Genomic DNA, 26209 nt, shown 5'->3' with positions numbered 1-26209 from the left:
TGTGTGTGTGTGTGTGTGTGTTTTATGTGCGTGCATGTGGTGTTATGTTAAATAATAGCAGAATATTAACAGAGAACAAATTACTTTACTATGCAGTTTTACTGTGGTTAGTTTCACTTCCTGTATCTGAAAAGCCTCCAGGTGCGTGTAACGTTAATGCAATGACAAAACTGTACTAACGTTATAATAACTACATCTTTAGTAACTATATCTTTAGAAGAACTGTTCTGTCTCTAAAACACACACCTTATGTGGCTATTTCATACATAGTTCAAACAACTTCAACTACGTTTCAAGTCTGTTAAACTGACTGCCGGTCCTGGTGACATACTGTGGTAGATAGCGCAATTTACTCCTAGAGCTGGCTTAATAGAAAGTTGCTGTCAATTACCTACCTCTATATAACTCATTAACGTTGTAAAAATACATTCAAGTATTAAATATATTCAAGTTAGAATGACACTCCCCGAGTCGATGATGATGGTCAGTGAAACGAAGCACAGGCTAGCCAAGTGACCGAACACAGCTAACCTTGTAGATGCTGTCAAGCCTGCTCAGTGAGAGGCTGTCGAGCTAAAGAGCTAGCTAAGTTAGCATGGCAGTCTGTTTATGTGAATGATATAACCTCCAAAATAACAACGTACCTCTACACTGTACAGAGAGTCGCCAGTATTTAAAAAGTGAACCGGTTCAACCAAGCCCCCTCCAATAGCCTACACGGCAGTAGTTAGTTGGCTGGAAACCCAAATATTGTGTATCCATGTAGTGTCAAAAGAGCCAAACATAATCACACGACTTCCTGCCACACCTTTCAAAATAAAACATACACAATGAATGCATTTATAATATGATAACATATTTATTTCGGTTAAAATCTGACAACGCTTAAAGGAATTGGCTGGATTTGATGCTTCAGGAATGCATCCTCTACTTGTTACTATGTGACATTAGACGTGTCAGAGCAAAAAAGCACAGGGTTAATCAGGTTAGTCACAATTGTGGGGACATGTCTTTTAAGTAGCCTTTGCAAGTTGTAGGGCATTGTAGTGTGTTGTTGTAGCGGCCTCGCTGGTATGTGTTTATTTGGAAACCTTTTGGAAACGAGCCAAGGCTATAGTTAGGAATTCAGAAATATTGAGGTCATGAATTTAACTCCTCCAGAGCAGAACTCCACCTGCCTGAGAAATGTCTGGCTTGATACAAAAACTATTATACACTATTCTATCAACATTTACAATACTAATTTAATTGTTCAACTTTATGTTCTTTCCTATTAATCACCCTACTCGAATGTCTAAACCCTGCTTTAAATTCTCTACACTTTTGAGGTCCACTAACTAGCTTCTTTCAGGCCTTTCACGGCATCTCATGGTCTACATCCAAATGATTACTTGTGTTGTGTTGTCATGGCAAAGGCAAGTTGCATCCTGTATATTATATCTCATATTATATTGTAATAAGAAATATACATATTTAAAGGAGTCTACATATACCCTAATTATTTCCTCTCATACCTTTAAAGTGATAGTGACTTAGTCTAATTGTACTACTCACCATAAATAGTGATAACAGGGAACTGCAGACTACAAATTGCTAAATTAATAATGGATAACTAAACTAGCAAAGTGTGCTGCCCCAGTCCTCCACAGACCAAAGTTCCCAAAAGCTTTAGGCTTTCTGTGTATCATTATCTTTACATTGCATTGAAAAATTATAGTTGTTTACAGTGGTTAACAAAATCTTACTAGTGTATAAATATAAGCAAGTTAATATGTGACCTATAGGCTGCATGAATTAGAAGTTCTCCACCAACAATCTCCAATTAATGTAACATTTGAGTAAAAAAAAAGGTTTCAGGCTTTTATTTGAAGGCACATTCATGTATTTCCTTTCGTATTTAGGGCAAAGTGACATCTTGACCCAGCTAGGCTTGTCATAGCCGCCCCTGACTTCCGCAATTTGATCGCTCATTGTGCATAGACTCCGCCTCTTCTACGTCAGGTGTTCCAACAGGTGGATGAAACATTAATGAGGGGAGCACAGTACCAATACCACCACGTCCGTTTACAGCACAATAAAATACATTAAGAAAATTAGGCACCCCAGTATCATTTAACAGATACCAAAAGATGTCAAACATAATTCAGGTGATTCAGGAGAAAAATCACAAGCTCTTTAGTCATTAGGTAGATGGTCACCATATGCCAAACATGCATCGCAAACGCACTTTGGGAAATTGGATTTTCTACCATGAGCTTTCTATTGATTAATAAATGAAAACCAATACAGCTGTGTTTTGATGTTACCTCTCTTCATGCATGTGGACAGTTCATTTTTTACTACTTCTTTGGAAAACAGAAAGCACTTCATCTTAAGAGAAATTTTTTACAAAGGAAAACATAATCCATCAGCAACCGAGAGATCTGGAGATCTAAGTGCAAGGGAAAGCTGATCTTAATTCTTTAAAGCCATTTCCGCAATAAAAGGGAAAATATTTGAATCAATAATATCATGAATCATTTATACTATTGGGTAAATAAAGTTTGAGTCCAATAAGAATAAAACCCATTAAACCATCTGGAAATTGTCATTTTAGTGTGACTAGAATAGGGTGAGATTATAAACACAGAGCTTGAACAATACATACAACGTGCATATAAAAATATCCACAAAAAAAAAAAAAACACTACTTCAGAGACCCAAACAGCAAACCATAAAAGACAAAACAAAAGGACAATGTTTAAATTCTACTGTGAAAAAGTGTCAAATGTCAATACTTCAGTGTTTCATTCATTCATAATGTAAGACATAATTCATCCCAAACATTTGTTCCCTAGCTACACATTGAAATGGGCTAGAAAGTCCAGTGTTGTAAAACAAGTGAATATGGATGCTACGTTTTCTGAGTTTTCTCCAAGTGCCTTTTCCTCCAAAAAAAGTGAGACATTGTCCGTTTTTTTATGCACATCAGACGTTTGAAGGCTCGTCCTCTCCATCTTTGTTTTGAGGCCCATGGGGCTCCACGTTGTCCTTCATGACTGGATAGACCACCAAACAGAGCTTTTGGCACAGATGAGTCAGTTTACCTGATAGTTGGGAAAGGGACAAAGAAAAACTCTTTGATATTAGAGTTAACGGTTCATGGGGAAATTTCTTATTTACACTTGTTGATATGTATCCGGATTAAAATACCATTTTATTTCCATGCTCTCCACTGGAGCTGGGTTCACTTTTGAAAGGAATTCTCTACTTTATAGAAGGTACAATTATATCTATAGCATATTTCCTTTTATTTGAAAAATACTTAAGTGAAATCGTATTTAAATTGCCCAATAACAAGTGAAGCAGGGTCCCCTTTAATGCTGACAAATGTAAAACTGAATATCTGTGTACTTTAACCTCTTAACCCATGTGTTTAATACTAAACCAAATTTTACACAATTCACTTTTGAACTGGACAGAACTTATTTTTACAGTCCATGGGACAGACTCACATTTGCAAGCATCTCAAAGTTGAAACAACATTTTTGAATTCAAGACCTGGCATCTTTTATCCAAGACACGCGGACGTTGCCTTACCAATAGTAAAATCACAACACTGCGGCTTGTTTTCCCAGTAGACTCCCAGGAAATATACAGGGACACCAGACATCATAATTGCCAGACCAATACCACAGACGACTGGCTCAGAGTAAAGGGAAAAGACCAGCAGGAAGGCCCAGAACAGCAAATAGATCACTGGCCACACCAGGCTCACCTGGAGGATGAGGGAGAGAGGGTTGCAAAAGAGAAGAGTGAAAGAAAAGTTTAAAATCACATGTGGTTTTATCTATTAAACAATTATTAATACATTTAAGACACATTTTCAATACCTTTCGTAAGGCAGTCAGTGCAGAGTCAATATCAAAAGATTTGTGAAATTGGATTGTTGGTTATGAACCAGAATTAGCAACACATTACAAGCTTGGCCTAAAAGTCAGCTCTGTAGCCTTCCATGGGCTGAGCCATATTAAGTATACTGTATGTATAGTGTAGTATTCATTGAAAATATACAGGGACCAAAATGGTTTTAAACTCTTGTGTTGTTACTATGCCCTTCCACTTGATTGTTAGTATAAATGGTGGCAAACCAAAACGCGTGTGTGACTTTACCTTGATGGGTCGATGCAGGTCGGGCTCTTTGATGCGCAGCACAATCTGCCCCGCAACAGTGACCCCATAGAAGAGGTAGTTGATGAAACCCACATAGTTTATGAGGGTGTAAATGTCACTGGTGCACAACATCAGCAGAGTTGAAATCAACTGAATGTGGTGAGAGGGGGGGGGGGGGATATTATCATTTCTGCAAGTTGAGGAAAAAGCGCACACAAAAGGACAAACGGTAGATATTGTTTTGTTTTTTTTGTTATTCTTTTGACTCACAGTAAACAGTAAAGCTGGGATAGGAGTGCAGCGTGTGACGTGGATCATGGCCAGCAGACGTGGGAGATGACCTTCCCTCGCTCCGGCAAAAAACAGCCTGAGAGACGGAACCAAAAACCGTTCAGTGCTGACAGCAGAGCCTGCTGGTGCGTGCTAAACGTGTGCACTTGCCAGCTGAGAGCTCAGGAAACACACAGTTCAGGTTCATACATGGACCAAAACAGGAGTACAATGGCTGCAGTACTTTGGACTGCGTTATTGGTAAAGTGGGGTCATCTTACCAGAGTCAAATATGTTCCTAGAGGAATGCGACTTTCTATTCCGTCTCTTACCCTACAACCTGAAATCCAGCTTGTGGCCCTAGAGATGAGCATTTACAATGCTCATGCATTTTATTCCTGTTTAGCTTCTCATTTTCACCCTGCTCACAGTGTCTCCCTGTACATCTACGGGTATTGGGCTAAAATATCGGCATGGGAATTAAACAAAACTGAAAAAAACATGGCAACTGCAAAAGCTGTAATGAGAAGTGCAGGACAGAAAAGAGGGAGGGGGGGGGGAAACTGACCGCGATGACGTGAAGAGGGAGCCATTGACCCCCCCGAAGGTGGAGAGCGCAACAGAGATGGGCATAATCCATGACATAACTCCTAGCAATTTCTCTCCAAATGTCTGGGAGAAATATTAGGAGTAGAGAAGAGGAGACAACAAGTACACATACTTTCATAACAGCCACTAATCAAGACATTTTAAAATGGAGAGCAAAAGGGCGACAAGACTCAGCATTACAAGCTTTATGTTACAATGAGGAACATGGGTCAGGTGATCAATGTGGTTACAAAGACTAACACGCTTCTAGCTGTATGCATCTCTACAGTACAAGTTACTGTTGGTCCATTTTCTCACCACTGCCACAGCGTTAGAGGCCAGCAGCTCCTGCGGGCTCATGGCTGTGATGTACGCCACGTTGGCAAACACATAAACGAAGGTGACCACGGGGATAGAGATGAAGATCGCACGTGGTAGATTCCTGGGAGGATGGGAGACCAGATTGCGGTTCATGGTACATTAACCATTTCTGTGAAGTTTGATGTTGCCACAGAAAAACATCACTAACCTTAAATTCGACAAGTGAAACATTTCTTATTTACCTCCAAAAAAATACATATAATTCTTGCCTTTAAAAAAATATATATATTTTTTGTGTGTGTGTGTGTGTGATGCATTTGGTACTTATATCAAGTAAAAACTCTGGAAGTTCAATCAAAATTCAATCATTGCTTAAATCTTAACCTATCATGGTTTAATTTCTTGTTTTGGTAAAGATGTCTTTATACAACCATTTTTTTTAATAATCTTAACAGCACAAAACATTTTTAATCTTTTCATGTATTTTGTATTGCTCTTTCAAATGTGCATGTTACCTGTATGGATCAACCAACTCCTCTGTGACGTAGTTGAGGAAGTTCCAGCCTCCATAAGCAAAGGAGCCTTGTAAGAAGGACAAAGCTATCTGACCGACATCATAGTCTCGGAAGGTCTCAAAGGCGTGTGCTGGCTCCAGCCAGTAATAGTGACCTGGGAACAAAATCACACGTCCAGTTACATTGAAATTAAGTCCAACTTCACGAGAGCTACTTATTTACTACCACAATCTGAGCAGCAGAGGTCACCAGACACAACATACTTCTACAAGGTTTTTAAGAAGAAAAAAAAATAAAAAATCTTTCTGTTGTGATTATTGCATATTATACGCAATTCCTTCCTGGCTTTTTATTATAGTTGCAGAAGTTTAATGTGTTAACTACATATTTCATCTACAAAAGACATATTTCTGTTAATACCAGATCACATAATGGGTCAGATGTGTGTGTGTTATAAAGTGCTATGAGGGAATTTATTCCTTCTATCAGGTTTGAATCACAAATCCCATGGGACGCCAAACCACTTCATATGCACTGTATAGCCTACTACTGACTTACAGTGAACGCTACGTCTACCTCAGAGTTAGAATATAATCACTAAACATCACAATGAAAATGTTGAGTACCTAATCAGACAGTTGCCTCATGACAGTGAGTTACCCACCTGGCCCGTTATGAGAGCTAATCAGCACATATCTACGTTAATCAACCACCAGAACTGGACTGTGTGTGTGTGTGTGTGTGCAGAGAGAGAGAGAGATTTTATTGTTGTCTTTTTTGTCAACGATATTGCATGTTGATAAGTATTAAGTATGGATTTGATTCACAGGAGTACTTTGGCGACGGCAATGTTATTTGTGTTAGCAGTAGGCCTACACTTTAACCAAAACCAGGGTGTGTCGGATCAAAACTGCCATTTCTGGATAGCTCAGTTGGTAGAGCAGGCGCCCATATTTAGAGGTTCACTCCTCAATGCAGCAGGCCAGCTATGACCATGACCTGCGGCCCTTTTCGCGACCCCCCCCCCCCAACCTTAATCAACACAACAGTTGCGTTGTTCCTGTCAGCTATCTGCTGCTGCTACAGGAACGTGAAGAAAAGTTTGCTTGGTATATCCAGCAATCATGTGACATTAGAATCGGCAAAAATAACCCCTCCAAGAAAGAGACAGACAGAGCGAACAATACCTTTGCATATTTGGACAGCACCCATGACTATGATGAGACCCAAGGCAAAAAGCTTGCCAGCGGTGAAGATATCTTGGACGCATGTGGCCCAGCGCACACTGTAGCAGTTCACCCATGTCAACAACACTACAGGGACAACAAGAGAAAAGTTAGAATGATATCTGTTGTCATGCAAGGGATACAATTGTTTCATTCCACTAACATACAAATGTTCCTACAAATAATATGCTGCAATCTAAAAATGTAAAAAAATTGACACAAGCATGCAACTCCAGTAGTGAATTTCATCCAGCCACGGAAACAGGTGAATGTATAATGCAAAAATCCTGTGCAAAAACATTACAGTATTGCAAAGCATCTATAACTTCAGTCATATCATTCATCAAATTGTATTGGAGTTTTTCCCTCCATGTTAAATATTTGTTTGACCTTAAGTCATTTTGTCCCATTTTAATAGATTGGTCTAATTTAATGAATTCAAACCTTTATGACTTATCTTCAAGATCGGCAGTAGTGAACTACAGAAAAGCTTGTCTTGTGGTTGAAATACTAGGGTACAACAAACTAGTGTCCAGATAAGATACATCTTAAATTCAGTAGGTTCTAACTGGGAATCACTGGAGGAGATTATGGGTTGCGAAAATTACATTTGATAAGTTTTGTTTTTGCAATTTCTAACTAAGGTTGGGTACCACCTACTATTGTATGGACAATGTGGTGACAAGACAGTTATTTGTATTCTGACAATGTGTTTGGAACACATGTGAACCTAGTCCAAACGTTGCTTTGGACACTTTGGAACAAGTGTTACTATGGATTCCGCCTTTTCACCTAAATTAAAGCCTGCTCCAGTAGAACTATAAGAAAACACCAGCAAAAACTAGCAAAAAAGCATTTGTATGACCAATCTTAAAAACACAAAACAGTGTTTCAATTTAACAGGCAGGGTAAAAACAGTTTGCTTTAATACTTGTACACATTAAGGTAGACTCCAGCAATTTAGTATTGCTCTATTATGACTTGTTTAATTTGTCACTCACAAGTTCCCAAGAGTCTACAGCCATGCTAGCAATGTTGTAAGGCTGTACTTGAAGCCAAATGCGAAAACACATTAGTTTAGAATGCCAATTCATTGTGAATGTGATCATCCTAATTATTTACATTGTTTTTGAGATATTTCAGCCTGGACCACAATGGTTGGCCGACAGACAGATGGACGGACATTGTCATTGCAAAAAATATCAATGCAGCATAGGCAAGGATATCCTGTTTGTATCCTGTAACTAGTATTGATCAAACTCCTATACAGCACATAATGAAACTGATGAATTATTAATACAGCATATTTTGTTACCTGGTACATTAAAATTCAGTTTGCAACGCAGGCTCATTGTTCACAATTTGTACCCAGCTTGTCATTAAGCTCGAGCTTACTGAGATTACTCAAATTATTTAACTTTAATTATTTTTTCAGAGTTGAAAAAGCTCCTCCAGTCACACAAGACATTATAAAACTGTTTTACAAGCTGGGATGTACTCTTGGGAGTGCTGCATTTGGTGTGCATTTGCTGACAAGCAAAATAGTTTTTGCACAACCTCATTCACTGCCTCTAGAACACACTAACAAACAATTAAATCTGCCACTTATAAGGGTTTCTTTTGACAGAGTTGCGCATCTTTGAGAAGAGTTTTGACAGAATACAATACATTTACCATGTCTGAAATTATTCTTTAAAGTGGGCTTTTAATGCTGTGTCATGATCTGTATCTGTTAATGCACTAGCCGGAACAAATAGCCATTTAATCATCAGTTTAAATGTATGACTTACTCAGGCAGACACCAGCCAGCAAGCGTAAGCCGCTCTCTGGGGGGAGGCAGGAGGGGAAGATGGGCTGCAGGACGTAGTTTGAAAAAGTGAGAGCAATCACAGCCTGGTTAGTGGGGTAAATAACCAACACTGCAATCCACAGACGCAGAAACCTGCAGACAACAAGAGTGGGAGTTACTGAGACATAGCAACATACCACACACACCACAGTCAACAGCTCAGCAGTGTGAGAGCATGCCAGCTCTCGTTACCGCAAAACGTAATTGGAAAAAGGAAGTTAAGCATATTAGCGAAGGGCATTATAGAAATGCACTGGGGCATTGTTGATAAAGACAAGAGTAATGACTGAAACTGGGTCAGTGACATTCTGGGATGCTGGGAATACAGAACACAATACATTAGAGAGGATTTAATTATATGGTGAGCATGGTTGTGGAGGAGGGATGGAGACGGGGTTGACAGCAAGTTCTATTTAATTAAAACAGGTCTCCCCCCCAATGAGAAAATCCTAGTTAACTTGGTACAGTATGCATTGTTTCAACACTTTACTCAGTGTCGCTTCCAATTTATGTAGAGGCTCACCTGTGGCATTTGATTGGCTTTTCCACTCAGTCATCTAAATCAGATTTTTAAATTTTACACATAGGGGCTTTAATCTGATAGTCCGATAAATAGCATTTTGTTCTCACCCTGCCAATCCTCCAAAGATGTCCTTGACATAGGAATAGTCTCCCCCTGACTTGGGAATGGTCACACCTAACTCTGCATAGCAGAGAGCACCAATGGCTGTGATAACTCCAGTGGTAACCCACACAATGAGGGCCACACCCACGGAGCTAGCATTCTCCAGGACCCCCTTTGGACTCACAAAAATCCCTGATCCAATGATGTTGCCTGAGTGAGGGGCGGAAAAAAGAAGACAGGTTAAGAACCAAAAATCAGACAGACACAGGGTTGAATGCTCAGGCATATCAATGCTAGATTTTTTATTTTTTTTTACAGAAAATAAATGACCTGATCTTGAAGAGACAGTTAACCAAGATCAGGTAATTTCTTTTCTCTGCGGAGTAGAAAAGATTATCCGTACTTAACTAGCATTAAGAGAAGTGACCACATCACAGCAATTATTGTTTCCCTGCACTGGTTACCTGTTAGTTTTCGAATTGAGTTAAGATTTTACTGCTTGTTTTTAAAGCCCTTAAGGCTTTGGCCCCTGCCTATTTATGTGATTTGCGAATTCCATATGAGCCGGACCGCTGCTTGAGATCCTCTGGCAGGGCCCTACTAAAGGTTGCAAGATCTCAAATTGCCAACAAAAGGTGACTGGGCTGTTTTTGCTGTCTGGGGGCCCTCAGCTGTGGAACTCCCTGCCTGAGGATCTCAGGCTAGCAAATTTAACATCTCACTCACTTGACTCATTTTTATGGCTCTCTCTTTACCAATGGTATAGGATGACAATGGTAAAATGTCACACATCTTCTGTATAAAAGATGCATAACATTGCATATATTATGCTCATCAAACAGCATGAAAACAAGCTTAAAAGGCACTCAAACTGATTTCAGACTATAAAGGGAACAATACAACTTCCTGTCACAAAATTCCCCATTTCCTGTAGGGCTCATGTTTTGCATCTGATACAGAATTACCTTGGACTTTGTGTGGGTTTCTTCTGGGCTGCTGCTCAGTCTAGCCCTGGTCCACAGTGGATTTTCTGTGCATGGCACACACTACTCGTTCATATTATTATTGTTTCAAGCGCTATAATATGATTTTTTAGCGGCCTGATCCTGCACTTGGGACTGGCTGAACAGGTATCCCATGTCCCGAGGAGTACTTGCCACATTGTGCAGTTTTGAATGTGTGGCGACAACTTCTAGGAAAACAACTTCAGTTGTCACTTACTGGATGTATGGGCTGTTAGGCTTGGATTAAAAGCAATTATGCACCAGTGACTAAAATTAAACACTTGAAATCCAACGCAGCAAGTTTAGGAACAGAGACCGTTACAAGGATTATATAATTTTTGAAGGATTAAATTGTAAAATTAATATGGCTGTCTTTTTTGTTGATCAAATTTGGTTAATGTTACCTTTTACTTTTTAAATATGTGTATCATGTTAATTTGACTAACAATACAGGTGAACGTTATTCTTCAGATGACACTTATTTACTCATTAAAATCCATCCATCATACTGAGGCTGCTTCTTGTCAATAAAAGCAACCACCCAACCATGCTTAAGATGGGGATGGGAAATTTGGTCTTTAATATTGGATACCATCATTAGTGGGATTGCTTTTTATTGACATTTCTTTTTTTTCTCTGCATGTATGGGAGGTAGGCCCACAAAGCAGGTTTATTTATGTGTGTGTGTGTGTGTGTGTGTGTGTGTGTGTGTGTGTGTGTGTGTGTGTGTGTGTGTGTGTGGATCTGAGTGTCGCGCTTTCGGTTTACAGCCACTTACTCAACTGTTATATGAAATTAATTATTAACTTCAGAAAATTGTGTTTTCTTACAATCTTGTGGGAGCTTCACTGCGTGGGGGTGATACTAACACTTAGGCTACATCCCATGTATACTCACCGATTATAATGGCACAGGCACTGACTAGGCCAATCTGTTTTTTCAGAGCCACCCCAGAGTTTCCTCCTGCATCTTTCCACACACCCGAGTGGGAGACATGGAGCTCCGAGTGACTGCCCCCGCCGCCACCGCTGCCGCCCCCGCCGCCGCTGCCCCCCACGCCGCCCCCGCCGCTGCTGCGCTTCCTCGGACCCACGGTCATCCTAAAGTCCTGTTCAGCGTGCCCCCTCTTTTGTGGGCAGCCTCCCTACAAAGCCTACCAAAAATACAGAAGTTTTTTTTAACACATCCACAACTCATCAGTTAAAAATGGCCTCAACAAGTGTGCTCCTTTTTCCACTTTTAGATGTTAAATTACAAGTTCAAAAATGCTCGAGGGCAGTTTTCGTTACACTAGGCCCGTGCTAAAATTAGAAACTAGAATTAATACTTCGAAGGGCGGCAAGATGAACAGCATGTTTAGCTAGTTACCACAAGCCGACTAAATAGTTTGAGTTTGTTAAGCAAAATGAGAAGTATCCTAACGATGGATTGAAAATTCGTAGAGCCATATGTGGAGTTCGAATTCACCATTCACACGTCTTGCGGAAGGAACAACCCGAGTTTGTTTCCTGTGTAACAGACAAGACTGTACACTTAACACATCAGCACTGAGCACGTGGTCTTTGTTTTGCTGTAGGTTATGCACAACAATTCGGCAAATGAGGACCGACCTTTTCAGCAGCTGTGACTCGAACCCCGGACGGACTTCATGCTGGGCATCACTCCTGTAGGTTAGCCTTGGTAACACAAGACCTCCAACTGACAGCCTCGATAAATAGAAACGCTGGTTCTTTTACACCAATCGCAGCCCAAATTGTCAACACGTCTCACGCCCCGCCTTCTGACCCTCAGCTCCGTTTTTGCCATTGACATTGTACACAATCTGAAGAATCACCAGAAACAACTACAGAAGACTTTAATAAGCTTAATGTAAAAAAAAGAGAAATTGATGTAGAACTTCAAACACATTACAAACATGCAAAATACTGCTTGTTTCAGATGAGGGTTCAGGACAGTCCTAGCCTACATGCACCAGTTTTGGGATTGCCCTATGTAGCTCAACTGAACACTAAATAAGGTGTCTAACCAACAGTTTCTTAAAAATTAGGTCAAATTATAGCTTATGGTTACTTTAACGTGTAAGCTTATCAACTTGCTGCAATTGCTTGCATACATTTAAGTACGCTAAACACAGTGTAGGATCTTACATTGATGAGTCTGTCTGCATTTTCTTCCAAAATTGCTTAAGCAGGCAAAAAAAAACACAACACTTACTTTTTGATCCCAGTTTCCCAGTCCAAACCCATGAAAGAAGCATGATAAGACCTGACGGGGTGTTTGTAGGCCTACACTTCCTGTTTTTGGAGCAAAAGAAGAATGATTGACAGTCTGCGCTCAGCTTCAAACAACCAGGTTAAAAAGAACCAAAAAAAAACAGAAATCTTGGTGTCGTCATGGAGTCTGACCTGAATTTTAACAGCCACATTAAGACAATTACAGAGTCAGCCTATTATCACCTTAAGAATATATCAAGCTTTAAAGGACTTATGTGTCAGCAGGATTTGGGGGGTGGGGGGGAGGGGGATGTGTCAGGAAGTGGTGTCAGGCTCCAGAAACGCTCATGCTGGCAAACCATCACATTGAGCCGGATCACTGTCAGCTGTGATTAAAGTGCATATTATACTGCTTTTAGTTAAAATGATTTTGACCAGGCCCTGATGCAGAAATACATACACTAATTGTTTCAAATATAGATCTAGAAGTGCTGTGGAACAAGGCCCCTGAGATAACTAAACTATCTCAGTAGAACTACCACCGCAGCAAAGTAAATTTATAACAGACCTCCAAGTTGTCACTCCATTGGTCTACTACATCCCATTAGGTTAGAGGAGGGGAGTATACTGTCAATTTTGATTTCTTGTGGTCCAGGAGATCATCTTTTGAGGGTGCAGTCTACTGGACAACTCCTTACAGCTCTAAAATTATTGAATTATTTACAAACATTTACATTCTGATCTGAGGATGGTGGTGCCAAAGAAAGTACAGAGAATATGGAGAACATTACAGTGTTGTTTTTATTAACATTGTTTAAACATACAGAAACAAAGCAACAAAAAGGTATGAAGGGACAGCCCAGCCCCTCCCCCCCCCATCATGGTATGTGAACTGATCCTAACCTTCCTCCGACCCTCTTGTGTTGAGAATTGTGTTTTTATCAGTATGAAAGTATTGGTAAGGAATGTGTTTCATAAGGCAAAGGTTCTGTTGGATCAAGTGTACATGTATATCTGCAACACCTGCTCAGAACAGAAAAAACACATTAAATATAAACCAGTGGCGAGGCGTTTGACCTGACCATGATGAGCCAGTGGCACAGCAATAATACACTGTGTGTGCAGGTGTTAGACTTCTCAAAAACTGGTTCGTCCAATCAACTTCTTCATTGCCGGGTGATTTTAAAACCCAGATGCACACTAGTGGATTTGCATTACAAGTTCAGGTTTTATATGCGTTTATAAAAAGAGCCTTTAACTGCCACCAGATTTAACAGAAACGTGTGTGTATGTGTGTTGGCGGGCGTGCTGATGAGTCATCTTCACAGGCCGATTGTGTAGGAGCGTCCTGCTGGATTATGGATGGCGGAGCAGGAGGGCTCGGTCACGGCCCATTCATACCACACCTTCTTCCCGTTGTTACAGCGCCAGAATCGCACTGTGACATCATCATCCCGGGATATAAGGATGGGTTGCTATTTGACGGAAGAAGGATTAATTAATTAATTTAATTAATTTGTGAATATAATGATGTATACTGTTACATTTATGAGGCCAAAGTGTTTTATTGACTGGCTGCTTAACTTACTTTTAGGGGGAAGAGGATGGGGAACCAGGAGAACATTCCAGGTGAATGCGTATCTGGTTTTATACCTGCCACAAACACACAATATGAACATTAAGATTCAGATTTAATCTTAGCATAACATGCTCTTTATAAAAAGGACTTACTGAGGGTGACATCTTTGTACAGAGTGGTCTCAAAGTAGCCAGCAAAACCATGGAGCACAGAGTTACAACCCACTGAGAATCTGAGGCACTGGTACCGGTTATTGTTCATATCTGAAAAAAGATGTGTGGTCAACATTTTCAAAGAACAAGTCAATACAGTAAATAACTTATCTACAATAAGACATAAATAAAAAATGTTAAGTAGAAGTGAAATTAAGTTACATTAAGACATTAGGTTATAAAAAGATTGTATCAATGGACTGTACAAATTCTATTTTAGTGCAGTGTACAGTACGAATACAAGTAGCAGAACAATAGTTTGAGTTTAGTGTGTTTGTGTCTAGTGTGTTTGTGTCTACCTGTTGTGGGGTGTCTGAAGGTGAAGCACGCTTTGGGGTCAGCCAACTGGTGGAAGTTGTGGAGGCGCACCACGTAGGGCGTCTCAAAATGGCACTCTGGGTCCTTGTCACGTTCCCGGCAACCCCGCACTTCATTGTAAAGCTTGGAGGAGGACAGGGGAGCTAGGAAGGACGTGTAGGAACAGGGGATGCTCACTCCATCATCTGAGTGACAAGACCAGACAAAGAAAGGAGGAAAGAGAAAGTGATTTGAGATGCAAGGAAGCATGGAAGGTAATGGAGGATGACAAATGCTTTCCCCTTAGGTTTAATGTGGCAAACAACCGAGGATGCTCTGCATTCAATGACTCTGCATTTACAGAATCTACCTATGTAGTTGATAGTCTAAAAAAGGGAAACCAAGGTAGTTCACTTTAACCACACCGCTGAGGTACCTTTGAGAAAGTGCTGGGCTCCATCTAAGCACTCAGGAGAAAGTTCGTTGTCACCAAATGATCCCAGCAGCTCGCTGACGATGATGTCAGCTTTCTCAGGTGCTGCCCAATCTCGCATGTCACATGAAACCACTGTCACCTGTTCACCCCATTCCTCAAAGCGCCAATTCTCCAGCCTAACAAATATGAACAGTTCAAATGGTTGTGCATAGAATCAATACCACCAGCATTTCAAAATGTCTGGGCTCTACAAATTGATTTGGATGTATTCAGATGACAACAGTATTTGCCTGTGAATATTTCCCCCCACTTTTGCACAGACATGAGCTTTGACATATATTCCACTTACGTGATTACAGCATTGGGGTTTTTCTCCACAGCGTACACCTTTAGCTTCCTGTCGGCTTGTCTTGCAGCGCGCAGAGAAGCATTGACCAGGGGACCCCTACCTGCTCCCAACACCATCAACACCCTGTGAGAAAGAGACATTTTTGAGACCGCCGGACGACCCAATCAGGGAGTAAAACTGGGTGTCTGCGTTATCATTTGCCAAAGGTCTCAAGACTAAAAAGAAACCCCAGAGTTTTCAAACTAAAATGGTGTCAGCAAAGTTTCCAAAATGTATCCATTTTAGGGACTCGAAAAACACTGGAGTAGTGTAGACGCCAGGCGTAAACATAGCAAAAGATTTGCGTTTTTACCGAAACCCCAACTGCTCAGGGCGCCTTCCATGGGCAGCCCCTTCACTCTGACATCTCTCCATTTGGTGCATGTATAGGTTATGAGCATGTGTGAGCAATTCAGGCCTGTGTGTAATAACAGAGTGTGAATTATAATTCCCCCTTGTGGGATTAATAAAGTATACATAATTTATTAAAATTAAAACTGTTTGTGGATGTGGCTTTAGTATCTCCCTGTTCAACTACAGTACACTATATTTATATGGAGCTTTATCAGGTGTAAAGTGTGACAAATTTATTGGGACTTCCTGCAGGATTACCTTGACCATGGACACAGGAGTCAATTTTACAGGATTTCCATTTTGGAACAGGATTTTTTTGGGGCAGTCACGTGATTGGGATATGACGGGAGTACTTTCGTGGGCTCGGGATGGGAGCGACAATTGATTCCCGTTTCACCCTCTAGTAGAGTGTGCAAAATGAAATCTCAAGGTGTGAATCACTTTCCAGACACTAACAGCAACTTAAGAATTCAAACTATATTGTTAATGTGCAGATTTGGGTACAGATACTCACTGAACGTTGGTGTCTTTCTGCTCCTCTGGAACTCTGTCAAGTAGACATTTATATACAGCCTGTGGACAAGGAAAAAATAGCGTCAGTATCTTGTGGGTTTCATCTAACCCAAACTTCAAACTAAAACAAATGGTGCGAGAGCGCTACACAAGTGACAAATCTGTCCTGTCCGTACTGCTCTCCCTTCAGTTAAAATCATAAACACTGACTGTAGAGCAAATTAAATATTTTAAAAAGTAAGCTTAGCGTGAGAATTGCCAAGATAGCTAGTGTAACTATGCTACCATTCATACAGGTCTTGAATCTGCTACCAAACCAACAGGTCATCTATAAATCCTGAAACACTCCAGAGTAAGCTACACAATGAGCCTTCAACTTAAAGATTTAAACGCACACAGTGTAGGTGCTGTTTCCAAATGTACAACATAAATGTGAGAGATGTGTGTGATGTGAATGGCTGACTTCAGGGTTTGATGTTCTTACCTGTTGGTACTGGGAATATTTAATAGGATCCTTCTCAAACACTTCATATGTCTGAGACTCCAGGTTGTCCATGAGTGGCTAAAAGAAAGGAGAAAAAATACCTTCAGTTTACATCCTCAAATAGGTTCAAAATATAAAACTTCCGCTCCACCTGTGTGTCTACAACTTTAGCGGAGGCTGTTTTGACCACGGAGTTGTGAGTGACGCTATCTTAAAACACAGGGGAAAATCCCAGGACACACATGACTGTGTCCGTTTTCAGAATAATTGCTAAATACATGCGTTTGGAAACAGGATTAATTGGATTAGATTCACAGGATGTAGTAAAAAATGTTACATGTGTCTCTTATAAATGAAGAAATCCCACTAAATTGTGAGGGGAAATACTTTATTAATTGATTTGGGGTTAAAAGAAAATCCTACCAATGACTGAAATTAAGGAAAACTCAAGAATATATACAGACTTTTTTTTAAATATAAATTAAGCATTTTACTGTATACATTTTGGAGAATTGCCAGAATTAAAGTCTCACATTTGTGCATCTTGAAATAACTACTTTTTTTAAATACTTGAGGTGATGTGTAAAATAAATTTGCTTCATAATTTCTGATAATAGCTGATATTTTATTTTAGGACATCTGACTGATTACAGGCTCAAAATAACATTTTTAAATCTCTACATTTATAAACACGAGGTGCTGTAGACAATGATAACACCAGCATACTTCAGACGATTGTATTTTGACCATTAGACAATGCCAATTGTGGGTGTGACTTTTGACGTGTCATCCTCATTCATATCTATACAACCAGTGTGTTTCTAATTAAACCGTTTACTACAGCACAACATTGTTTTTAAGATCAGAGTTCTTCATAGATTGAGCCAGGAGTCAAAGTGCACCAGATTATTTGCATTTAACTCTCAAAGTGTTGTATTTTATTCCAGGGTAGCATGCCTCTGGACCCCATAGAGGGTCCAAGGTCCCCCCCACCAGTCTCACTAAATACTGTGGGGAAACACCATGAGCACTTCCTTACCTGGAGCGGAGACTGCAGGTAGTCTTCATAGCCCTTGGCGAAGAGCTCATAAGCATTGGGTGCAGGTCGGTTCTGGTTAAGGTATTCCAGGTACTGCAGGTAGGACCGGAAGTCCTTCTCGGTGTGGCGACTGGTGCCTGTGAAGATGAACTGGGCCTCCAACTGAGAAAATAGATTGTTATTAATTAAAGTACTTCTGCATTTGGATGCTGATTAATTTCACCTGAATGTGGAACTTTACCTTGAAAAGACTGAAGATTATTCTCTGATGGGCTTTTGACAGAACTGGGAAGCCCTTCTTATTAGTTAGGAATATACTAGTGGGAAGAATGGCTGCTTTGATAGGTTCCCCAAGCCACTTATCAATCACAGCGTCTGACGGCATGTCCGCTGCAACTTCAATAGCTTCAGGAATACAAAAAAAGTAAATTATCAGTAGCAGGCACAACCATAATTATTTCTTAAGGCATTGACTTTGCCCAGGCTGGTGCTTCACAGCATGCTCTCTTACCGAGACAGACCCTCTTGTTGTAGTCACAAAGGGTTCTGAATGAGTGCCACCTAAAAGGAGCAGAGGCAAGGAAACAAAATGAGTCAAGATTTCTATAGGAAATCAATGACAAAGACAAGTTTTTTAGCATACAGACAGCACCAGACTGCTCAGGAAGTGGGCCGCTGTGAAACTAACCAGCCCCAGGTCTTTTCATCAACACTTGCATCTTCGATGCAAGTGCTTGGTTCATTCTCAATCAGATCTTCCCGCATGTCCTCTGATGCCATCAGCGGGACACGTATCCAGAACTAATCAGACACAGGGGACAACAACATTGATAAATTCAGCTGTCTGACTTCTCTGCTAGACAAAAAACAATCTATAACTGCATGTAGAGTTTGTTAATACTGTGTCTTACATTTGAGGTGTGGTGTCCAGTGTGGATGTGGTTTAGCAGCACACGGGCTAAATTGGCACAGTGAGGGCCCTTTAGAGGGATCATGAAGACAGGCAGACCCAGGTAAGCTGAGAAGTTCAACTCCTGTGCCAAAGCCTGGAGAGAAACACAGGAAATGACAGAATGACGGGATAATACAAGGAGACAGATTCAGAGGGGTTGACATGAGAGGCTGGACAAGATAACTTCACTCATGCCATGACATTTTGGCATCAAAGATCCTTTTAAGCATAAATATTCAAACTGTACATCAAAGAAATTGTCCAAGTGGAGGAGCTTACAGCCTCTGAGTTTCTGCGCTCTGTCTCGATTTCTGAATCTGCGTCGATCCATGGAGAGAGCTTTCCAACAATAAGAGTATTCCAATCTAGAGAAAGCAAAATGGATAGTTAAAAAAAAGAAAACGCTCAACTGACTTATTACAGTGTCTTATCAATCCCTTGAGTCATCTAAGATCTCAATAATAACACACCAATATTATTGGCCACATGTTTTGCGAACCAAGTGACAAAAAAAAAAAAAAGCTGAAGCTAACATTTTATTTATACACCTGCTGCAATTGACTGATGAGTGGGGACAAGCTAAACAGCCAGCAAGTCACATAAATAATGAACAATTCAATTAATCCACTTTTGATACATTGATATCTGTAGCTTGAACTATGTCATAAAACTACGATCTAAGTGATTTATTGTGTCTGTGGAGCATCTAGGGGGTATAGTTCTCTTATTTTACAGGGAGCGTAAAATAAGTTAATGACGACTAATGCCTGATATGATAGAAGATGAGAGGGTAAAAAGACAAACCTCTTCCGCACAGCAGCAGGTCTGATCGGGTATGGGCACCGGCTCGGGATTTAGCGGGCTCCAACTCAAACTCTCTCCTGAACCTCGAGTGGAACAGGGGCATGCACAGGAAGTCAAACCTGCGCACCAAAGGAAAAGGGGCATCACTTTAATATTGATGATTTATAATGTCAAGTAGAGGTGAAACGCAAAACTGTTTAGCCAAGTCACTTACTACTAACAGCATAACCCATATGAGTATAACAAACACTTCACACTAGTATCAAGCATCGTTGTGATTGGGCACGTGCTGATAATTCACCGGCTAGCTTAGCAAGCATCACGCACTGCCATTATGCTAGCAGACCCACACACGCGCTTCGTGCTAGCAAAACAGCGCGTTTCTCTTGTAAGCTCACTTCGACCAAATAAAAACTTGCAGGGTGTAGCACTCTCCTCACCCAAGTTTGGCGACCGCAGCTAAAGTGTCTGCTACCTCCGGCACACAATTTAAATCTCTCCCGCAAGACACTCTGCTCCCCGTACTGCCGGACGCCATGATTTCAGCCGACTGAATGGCTATGACTGGGACCATCTGGGAGCTCCGGTTTACGAAGAAACTGACGCCATCTTGGATCTGCAAGGACGTGCATGCTCAATATGTCACTCGAGATGATGAAGACCCAAAATGGCTTTGCAAGTACATCAGTTGCATTTCCCGTAGATTACCGCGATAACTGTGCATCCACGGTTTTTAGTTTGTGAATATTGAAGTGGTTGTGTATGCCATAACCTTTTCTTCTACTGGCATTTAGGCTACCTGTCTTATTCTATTTTAGCTGTTTTTATATTCTTCTTAACTATTGTTTTTTCCTTGCTCTATTGTTTATGTGGTTATAGGGTGTATTATTGCTTTGTCAACAAAAACAGATTCTACAATATTCTCTGTCAATTAAAAAAATTGTCATTTTTATTTTCTAAATAAATTACGTAACAGTATGTAGAATCTATTGTCAGAATAATTTTTTCTTCTATAACTAATTTTGTTGTCTCTGGGCCATATTCTAGACACAGCATTTGTCAGAGGATCCTGCTGTTGGTGGTTGATGCTTGAAAAAGATGAAAAAGACATGTATGAACATGCACACAACTAGAAAGATGACTCTGTCACTCAGCAAAAAAACATGAACAGTTTGCAAAAATAGGGCTTCGCTTGATATTACTTTCACAACAGGTGAGATAAAATATCACTTATGTCAACTTAAATTGTTTTGAGATTAGGCCAAAATGTCATATTTGGGAGGGCTATAAAAGGGTAACAACTTTTCAGACTATATGTTAGATGAGAACGTGAGAGAAGATGTCAGCAGTTACCATTACAAAACCTAGTGAGATTTATGAGGTTTATGCAAAGGGCTTACGACAAAGATGGGCTCTGGTTTAATTTGTGTTTAAGTAGTACTTTTTGATTTTCTGGATTTTCTGATCAAGAATCTGTGTCTGCTTTATTATGGCTTTGGAAGACATTTGTGGCTTTGAAGACACTCCTGTTCATTGCAAGTGGTTTCCTGCCTCTCATTTCGAAGATACGGACAGATCTTTTAGTATGACTGACTTTGGATTGAAGAGACTAAAGAAAATTGGGAGAAATAGTGGGATCCCAATCCAATTCTTCATACCAACATTGCCAAACTCTGACCCTTTCAACCCCAGACCTTCACTCCATTTTCCCCCATCCAACCATTCAGTGACAGTCAGCAGGCCTTTCCCTCTGTCGCATGGGACAACAACCTTGGGTTTCATCTACCAAGGTGGGGTCATTGCAGCTGCAGACTCACGTGCCAGTGCTGGGGGACGTGTCGAGGGTCCAGCTGTTCACAAGATTACCCCTATTCACTCCCATTTAGTGGTCACCTCCTCTGGTAGCGGTGCAGATTGCATGCTGTGGGAGAGAATTCTGGCCAGAGAGATCAGACTCTACCAACTGCGGCACAGACGTTGCCTTTCAATATGTGGCACTGCCAAGCTCCTTTCATTTATGCTGCACCCCTTTAAAGGGACTGATGTGTGTGTGGCCCTGACATTGTGTGGCTGGGATAAGGAAGCAGGTAACACTGACTGTGTGAAGAAGTCAGAAGACTCATCCTTTATTACTGATTATAGCTCCTCGGCTGTTGTAAGAAGACAGGATGTCACTGCGATGGCACATTCTGCATCCTCTAACAGAGGCCCAAAGCTGATATATGTGTGCAGTGATGGCGCCCGACTGCAGGGAGACACCTTTTCTGTGGGCTCAGGCTCTCCTTATGCTTATGGGGTCCTGGATAGAGAGCTAAGGTGGAGCCTGAGTAAAGAAGAGGCCATCTCCTTGGCAAGAGAAGCAGTGTTCAGGGCCACTCACAGGGACGCCTACTCAGGAAACAACGTGGACATCTTCCACATTACAGCCCAGGGATGGAGCCAAAGAAAGAGAGAGGACTTGAAAGAGGAATATTATAGAGACATGGAGAGGAGGACAAAGATAGCTCAGGAAAGAAAAAGAGGGACCGAATTAGATGCTTTGGGATGAAGAAAAAAATTGGTGGTGTTTCAGGGGTGCTAAAGATTAAAAATAGTGTAAAGTCAGTCACCTCAGTTAATCCAATTTTGTCACCTAGCTAGAATAAATCTCTACTAAATGCATGTACTCAGGTGTGATTCTAGGATCAGACCTTTAGAGGGGGGTCCACCCCTAATAAGAGAGTGACACGGATACAGTGCCATGCAAAAGTGGTAAATCATGCTAAATCAGTAATTTCATTAGCCGATAATATCTGAGCATCAGTTGACGTTTTTGACACTATATACATAATGATGGAACTAAACCTGACACTTTACAAGTCACAGTAATAATGACCAATTTGACACAACGTTCTAACATTCAGCAATTTTAGTTGCTTACGTTTCAATTTGGGTTCTAAACTCCGCCATGAAATTACCAACTTCTTCTCTTTCTCTGGGGACTACCAACGTTAAAATTCATAACCACCCTCATGCTCTCCCTCTGACAGATTAGCTGGATAGATTAAGACTCAGCAACACAAGCACTTTGAATCTGTAATTGTTTCTCCTATGTCAAACTCTCACTTGAATTATGATTTTTAGGGGGGTTGGATGAAATGTAGGGGTGCTTGAGCCCACCTAAAAAGGGACTAAAATCGCCCATGCAGGCACTACACAATAGAAGTCCTAGTAGGCTAATACTACTCTTTCAAATGGTAGGCTAGTAGCCTTGAAATCTTGATATTGTTACCTTCTTCCGCCACAAACACAGGTGGCGCTGTGGGACTAACCATGACTAAATAAACTTTCGCACTAATACCAGGCGGAAGTTCATCGCTCATCAGACAATTTCAAAGATGGCTCTTGCTAGTGTGTTGAACAGTGATTGTGCGAATTTTTCATTTGAAAATAGTCAACCTTTTGGTTTTGGTTGTGGGCCTGGACAGAGCGGTCTGGGGTTTGATGCCACGCCGGGAGACGGTCTCAGTTTTTCCGTTAAAAACCCGCTGTGTGCCGGAGACGAGGATGGCGTCGAAAGAAAAATTGAGTTCCTGCATGGAACCACAACCTTAGCATTTAAAGTAAGTTCATTAGTAGCTTATTGTAGCTAGCTGGTGTTGTATAAATCTGTCGAATTGTTTAGCTGTCAAAAAGGCGTTTAATAATTAATTTAGACTCTAGTTACATCATGCTTGACGGTTTAGCTACATAATGCTAGCTAGCGCTACATCTCGAATGTTAGCATGGCTACAAACTGCTTTCTCATTGCAGATGTTCACATAACGTTAACGATTAGCGTTAGTCGTTACTGGCTTCAAAACCGACTCGGTAAACATGAGCAGGTCATCGTTATTTGTGGCCTTGGCAGTAACGTTACTAAAGTGCTGGTGTCATAAGTGACATAGCTACAGCCATTCGGCTTTATTTGAATGGGAAACAAGATAATAGTAAACCGCTTTTGTGCAGTCACGTTATCCAAACATGGTTTTTGTCTGGTTCTTTTTGGATCGTAACAGTTAACGTTAAATATATTAAAGTTGTCTTTAAATCAAGGTTATCATATTACGTCCAAAGGGAACTGGCGATTGAAATCACAATTGGTTAGATAGAAGCTATTGTACAGCATCATTAAATTTGCTCATCAATTTGGCATTTTGGTACAATTTTCTTTTAACCCAAATAAACTGTTTATGCCATTTAACTGTACACCAAATGATCTAGCTAATAGGCCAAAATCTTGTAAAAAATGCAAGTTGTTGATGTTTTCAGTGATGATATTTCCTGGCAGCTGTTTGTAACATCTATGGTATAAAGGAAGTGCATATACAAGTTTTCACCTTTTTTAGTTTCTTTTTTCACTTCTTAATTTTACTGTCATACTTTATGTTAATTAAGACATGGGTTTCCATACCAGATTATCTAAATATCAGAACCAGACATAACATTCTGATGGCAAAATGTTTAATATTTGGTTTCCTTAGAAATTATATTAATTATGTCTCTACTTATAATGCACTTATCAAAACAAAGGGCTTCACAAAAATTCTAAACACAGCAATGACCAAATTTAAAGTATTAAAAGAGCAACATACAAATTTAATATAGAAAAAAAACCTGTACATTAGAAAACTAGAATCAGGTGAAATCAGGGAAGGCAGTGCGATAAAAGAATGTTTTAAGCTTAGCTGTGAAAGATGCCACTGACTCAGACTGCCTTATTTCCTCAGGGGGACTCTTATCTCAAAAGCTCTATCGAGAGCATGTGATAGATAGAAGGCCCCTGTCTCAGAATGTCAAAGTATGAGCCGCGTCTTATGGGGATAAACATCTGAAATGTATTGCGGCGTCATACCATTTAATGTCTTGTAAGTCATTAAAATAACGTTAAACTTGAAGACGCATGTATGAAAAATATTGGTATCATTATTCAAAAACTAAAAACAGTAAAACACCACACTATCTCACAAAAACACTGTTGTGAAATTTCTCATTGGATGTAGTAAGAGAGATTAAAAAACAAAGTAGGGTCTCCTAAAGCAAAATTTAATATAAAAAGGAAAGGAAATGGGGTTTCTAAAAAGTTCAAGGCACATTTCTTATTTGTTCTGGGAAGATTTTAGACAAGGTGTACAAGATGATTTAAAGTGAGTCCATGTGTGTTTAAATTCCACTGAAAGAATAGGTTGGTACAGTCATTTTTTAATCAACAAGTTGAAAAGACTTTAGGACAGATTCCATAGCCTTACATTAACGGAGAATTCCGGTCAATTTCAACACATAGCTCTGTTTTTTTTGTATATTTTGGAGTGCTCAGTAGAGAGAAAAATGAAAACAATCTGTGCTGCCTACACCGTGTTATCCTCCTGCTAGATTTAGCACCCAACAGGCGTAAGCAGGGCACGTTATAAGCTTGTTTTAGCCTCTAAACAGGCTCAAGATGTAATTACAAGTGCCTAGCCATGTGCAGTTATTCCTTCAAAGTGAACACAGCAAATTTGACTGCAGTAGATGTGACAGAAAGGCATAAAAGTTGTTAATTCAGCCAGTGCACATACTCCTTTCTGTCACAGCTACTGCAGTCAGATTCACTGTGTTCACTCAGAAGGAACCACTGCCCATGGGTAGGCACTTGTAATGACTATTTGAACATGTTTAGTCGCTAAAAACACATTTCAAACGTGACCTGTTCAAGCCTGTTGGCTGCTAACTCTAGCAGGAGGATAACACCATGCAGGCAGCACCGATTGGTTTGGTTTTTCTCTCTACTGACACCACTCCACCACCAAACACCATTGTTGTCCAAAAACTATTAAAACACATAAAAGATCCATACTATTGCATTTGTGTGGCACATGCTTTCGTTACAATGACAAAACAGCCAGCTTTTCCCTCTCACTCTGTCAAACAAGCAAACTGAGTTTTATTAATACAGAACCACATCCCTGCAGTTGGTTTTGGTCTCTTCAGGGGATTTGTTGATGAAAAGAAAAGATAGAATAATGCCAACTGTATCCCTTAATCCCTGAGTGGAAGGGGGCGGGTAGTTGATGAAAACCTCCCCCAGCAGACATCTCCCTCTGACTTGCAAAATCTCTTGTCTTCACTTTAGTACGACACTGCTGTGTTGACTGTCACTTCAGTGATAGAGGATTTTGGAGGTAGGAGAAAAGGTCCTCCTCCTTATCCAGCAGCTTTCAGGCAGAGGCATAGCAGAACCATATATTGGATCTCTCTGATGGTTGTAAAGCAGCGGCACATTTCTACTTTATCTAGACAGGAATGAGAGGTAGCTTATAGGTAGTTAAACTGTACATACTGATCACTGATCCATCATTGACTGTTCCGTGTGGATTCCCCTCCTGCTGTA

General features: G+C 40.4%; 5 protein-coding genes across 6 annotated transcripts in view; 2 read left to right on the top strand and 3 right to left on the bottom strand.

The window, feature by feature from the left end:
- The window catches only part of ap1g2 (adaptor related protein complex 1 subunit gamma 2), a 15200-nt gene extending 14564 nt beyond the window's left edge, over positions 1-636 (bottom strand). Inside the window, exon 1 of the mRNA XM_034888142.1 lies at positions 396-636. Coding sequence (XP_034744033.1) covers positions 396-429 — 34 coding nt within the window. The 5' untranslated portion in view covers positions 430-636. The remainder of the gene's footprint in view (positions 1-395) is intronic.
- Positions 637-2957: 2321 nt separating this feature from the next.
- On the bottom strand, positions 2958-12187 carry slc7a8b (solute carrier family 7 member 8b). 2 transcript variants are annotated; one of them, XM_034888305.1, is made up of 13 exons: positions 12161-12187; positions 11614-11703; positions 11448-11571; positions 9552-9756; positions 8863-9014; positions 7034-7159; positions 5847-6000; positions 5329-5452; positions 4991-5094; positions 4423-4519; positions 4153-4302; positions 3580-3757; positions 2958-3086 (listed from the first exon to the last, which is right to left on the bottom strand). In XM_034888305.1, exons 2-13 carry the CDS (start codon positions 11647-11649, stop codon positions 2968-2970), a joined length of 1569 nt encoding a protein of 522 aa, XP_034744196.1. In that variant the 5' UTR covers positions 11650-11703; positions 12161-12187; the 3' UTR covers positions 2958-2967. The 2 variants fall into 2 exon arrangements, with proteins under 2 accessions (XP_034744196.1, XP_034744195.1); XM_034888304.1 differs by lacking the exon at positions 12161-12187 and having other exon boundaries at positions 11614-11743.
- A 1849-nt stretch (positions 12188-14036) lies between these two features.
- prmt5 (protein arginine methyltransferase 5) lies at positions 14037-20466 on the bottom strand. Its single transcript, XM_034888303.1, has 16 exons — positions 20262-20466; positions 19822-19940; positions 19297-19382; positions 18977-19111; positions 18754-18866; positions 18577-18626; positions 18307-18470; positions 18066-18227; positions 17027-17104; positions 16544-16602; positions 15637-15759; positions 15288-15463; positions 14854-15057; positions 14495-14605; positions 14352-14416; positions 14037-14238 (listed from the first exon to the last, which is right to left on the bottom strand). The coding sequence occupies exons 1-16, from the start codon at positions 20393-20395 to the stop codon at positions 14086-14088; spliced, it is 1932 nt and encodes a 643-aa protein (XP_034744194.1). The 5' UTR covers positions 20396-20466; the 3' UTR covers positions 14037-14085.
- Positions 20467-21358: 892 nt separating this feature from the next.
- On the top strand, positions 21359-22483 carry LOC117954468 (proteasome subunit beta type-11-like). Its single transcript, XM_034888306.1, has one exon. It carries the CDS (start codon positions 21407-21409, stop codon positions 22367-22369), a length of 963 nt encoding a protein of 320 aa, XP_034744197.1. The 5' UTR covers positions 21359-21406; the 3' UTR covers positions 22370-22483.
- A 661-nt stretch (positions 22484-23144) lies between these two features.
- The window catches only part of psmb5 (proteasome 20S subunit beta 5), a gene marked incomplete at its 5' end in the record, with an annotated part of 7140 nt that continues 4075 nt past the window's right edge, over positions 23145-26209 (top strand). The window contains one exon of the mRNA XM_034887404.1: positions 23145-23423. Coding sequence (XP_034743295.1) covers positions 23145-23423 — 279 coding nt within the window. The remainder of the gene's footprint in view (positions 23424-26209) is intronic.

Source organism: Etheostoma cragini, chromosome 12, assembly GCF_013103735.1.
Source record: "Etheostoma cragini isolate CJK2018 chromosome 12, CSU_Ecrag_1.0, whole genome shotgun sequence".
NCBI lineage: Eukaryota > Metazoa > Chordata > Actinopteri > Perciformes > Percidae > Etheostoma > Etheostoma cragini.
Note: the sequence above shows the minus strand (reverse complement) of the source record. Positions and strands in the feature narration are given on the sequence as shown.